This window comes from Silene latifolia, chromosome X (assembly GCF_048544455.1).
Source record: "Silene latifolia isolate original U9 population chromosome X, ASM4854445v1, whole genome shotgun sequence".
In the NCBI taxonomy this organism is placed as follows: Eukaryota; Viridiplantae; Streptophyta; class Magnoliopsida; order Caryophyllales; family Caryophyllaceae; genus Silene; species Silene latifolia.
The window spans coordinates 46,713,247-46,714,750 of record NC_133537.1 but is presented as its reverse complement, the minus strand read 5'-3'; the positions used below and the strand labels follow the sequence as shown (position 1 = coordinate 46,714,750).

Sequence of the window (1,504 nt, the reverse complement as noted above, 5' to 3'; positions counted from 1 at the left end):
ACAAACTCTATCTGTGATGGATGGAGCATTTCTACAAATTAAATAGCAGCTGACATAAAGGGGGAAGAATCTGGGTTATGTGGAAGCCTGACTATTTCAATATACAATTTCTTTCTTATGGAGCTCAACATATTCATATGAGGGTGGAGTCCAGAAGTGATAAAAAGGTTTTTCTGCTGATAATGATCTATGCCTATAATGGGGAATCTGAGAGAAAAGAACTATGGGAGTTTCTCAAATCAGTGGCTCTTCAAGAAATGAGCCTTGGTTATGGACTGGAGACTTTAATACTATATTATCTCCTGTAGAAACGTTAGGAGGTAATTCTACTAACATAGAAATGGAACATTTTCAGGAGTGTGTTTCTCTATGTTGTATGGAGGATCTTCAAGCTACTGGAGCTTTGTTTACCTGGTCTAATAAGCAAATACCTAAAGATAGAGTCTATAGCAGATTAGATAGGGCCATGGGTAATTTTGAACGGATGGAGGAATTTGGGGAGTATATGGCTCATTTTCATCCTGAGGGACTCTTTGATCATTGTCCCCGCACAATTGTAGACAGGAAGATTGGACTATCTGGGAGAAGATGCTTCAAATACTTTAATATGTGGGGGCAAGCTGAGGAGTTCATAAAATGTGTAGGAAGAGTTTGGAATAAAAGGCAAGATGGTACTAAGATGTTCAAGGTGGTTAAGAAATTAAAGGAACTGAAACCAATGCTTAAAAAATTAAATAAAATTTATTTCTCTGATATAAAGAATTGTTATGCAATTACTGGTACTCTATTGGAGAAAATTCAGAAAGATATTATTGACAGGCCAGGTGACCTAGAACTTATGCAACAGAAACATCTTGTGGCACAAGAGTTGAAGGACTTGCTTGCTGCTTGGGATAATTTTCTAGTGCAAAAAACAAAGATCAAGTGGTCACTAGAGGGGGACATTAACTCTGCTTATTTTCCTAGTATTGAGGATCAGTATGGCACTGTATGTAGTGAATGTGAGCTTATTCAAAATGTTTTTCTAGACTATTATCAGACTCTGCTGGGCTCTCACTCTGTTACTGATTCAGTCAATACCAGGGTTGTCAGAAGAGGGAAGTGTTGCACAGTGGAGCACTGAGGGAGATTGAATAGACTTGTGACTGTTAAGGAGGTAAAACAATGCCTGTTTAGTATTCAAAAGGACAAATCCCCTGGTCCTGATGGATACACAAGCCAATTTTACAGAGATGCTTGGCACATTGTGGGGGATGAGGTGTGTGCTGCCATTCTGAATTTCTTTGAGACTGGGAAGCTTTTGACTCAAATTAATGCTATTGCAATACTCTAATTCCTAAGGTTGACAGGACAACCAATTTGAAGTATTTCAGGCCAATTGCATGTTGCAATGTTATATACAAGGCAATCTCTAAAGTATTATGTAATAGACTATCCTCAGTTCTGCCTGAAATGATCAGCAGGAATCAAGGAGCATTCATCCAAGGGAGAAGCATCCTGGAGA

At 38.6% G+C, this 1,504-nt stretch overlaps 1 protein-coding gene across 1 annotated transcript; it reads left to right on the top strand.

Moving 5' to 3' along the window:
- The first annotated feature begins 223 nt into the window (after positions 1-223).
- On the top strand, positions 224-1,123 carry LOC141617307 (uncharacterized). Its single transcript, XM_074434488.1, has one exon. The coding sequence runs from the start codon at positions 224-226 to the stop codon at positions 1,121-1,123; it is 900 nt and encodes a 299-aa protein (XP_074290589.1).
- Positions 1,124-1,504: the final 381 nt, after the last annotated feature.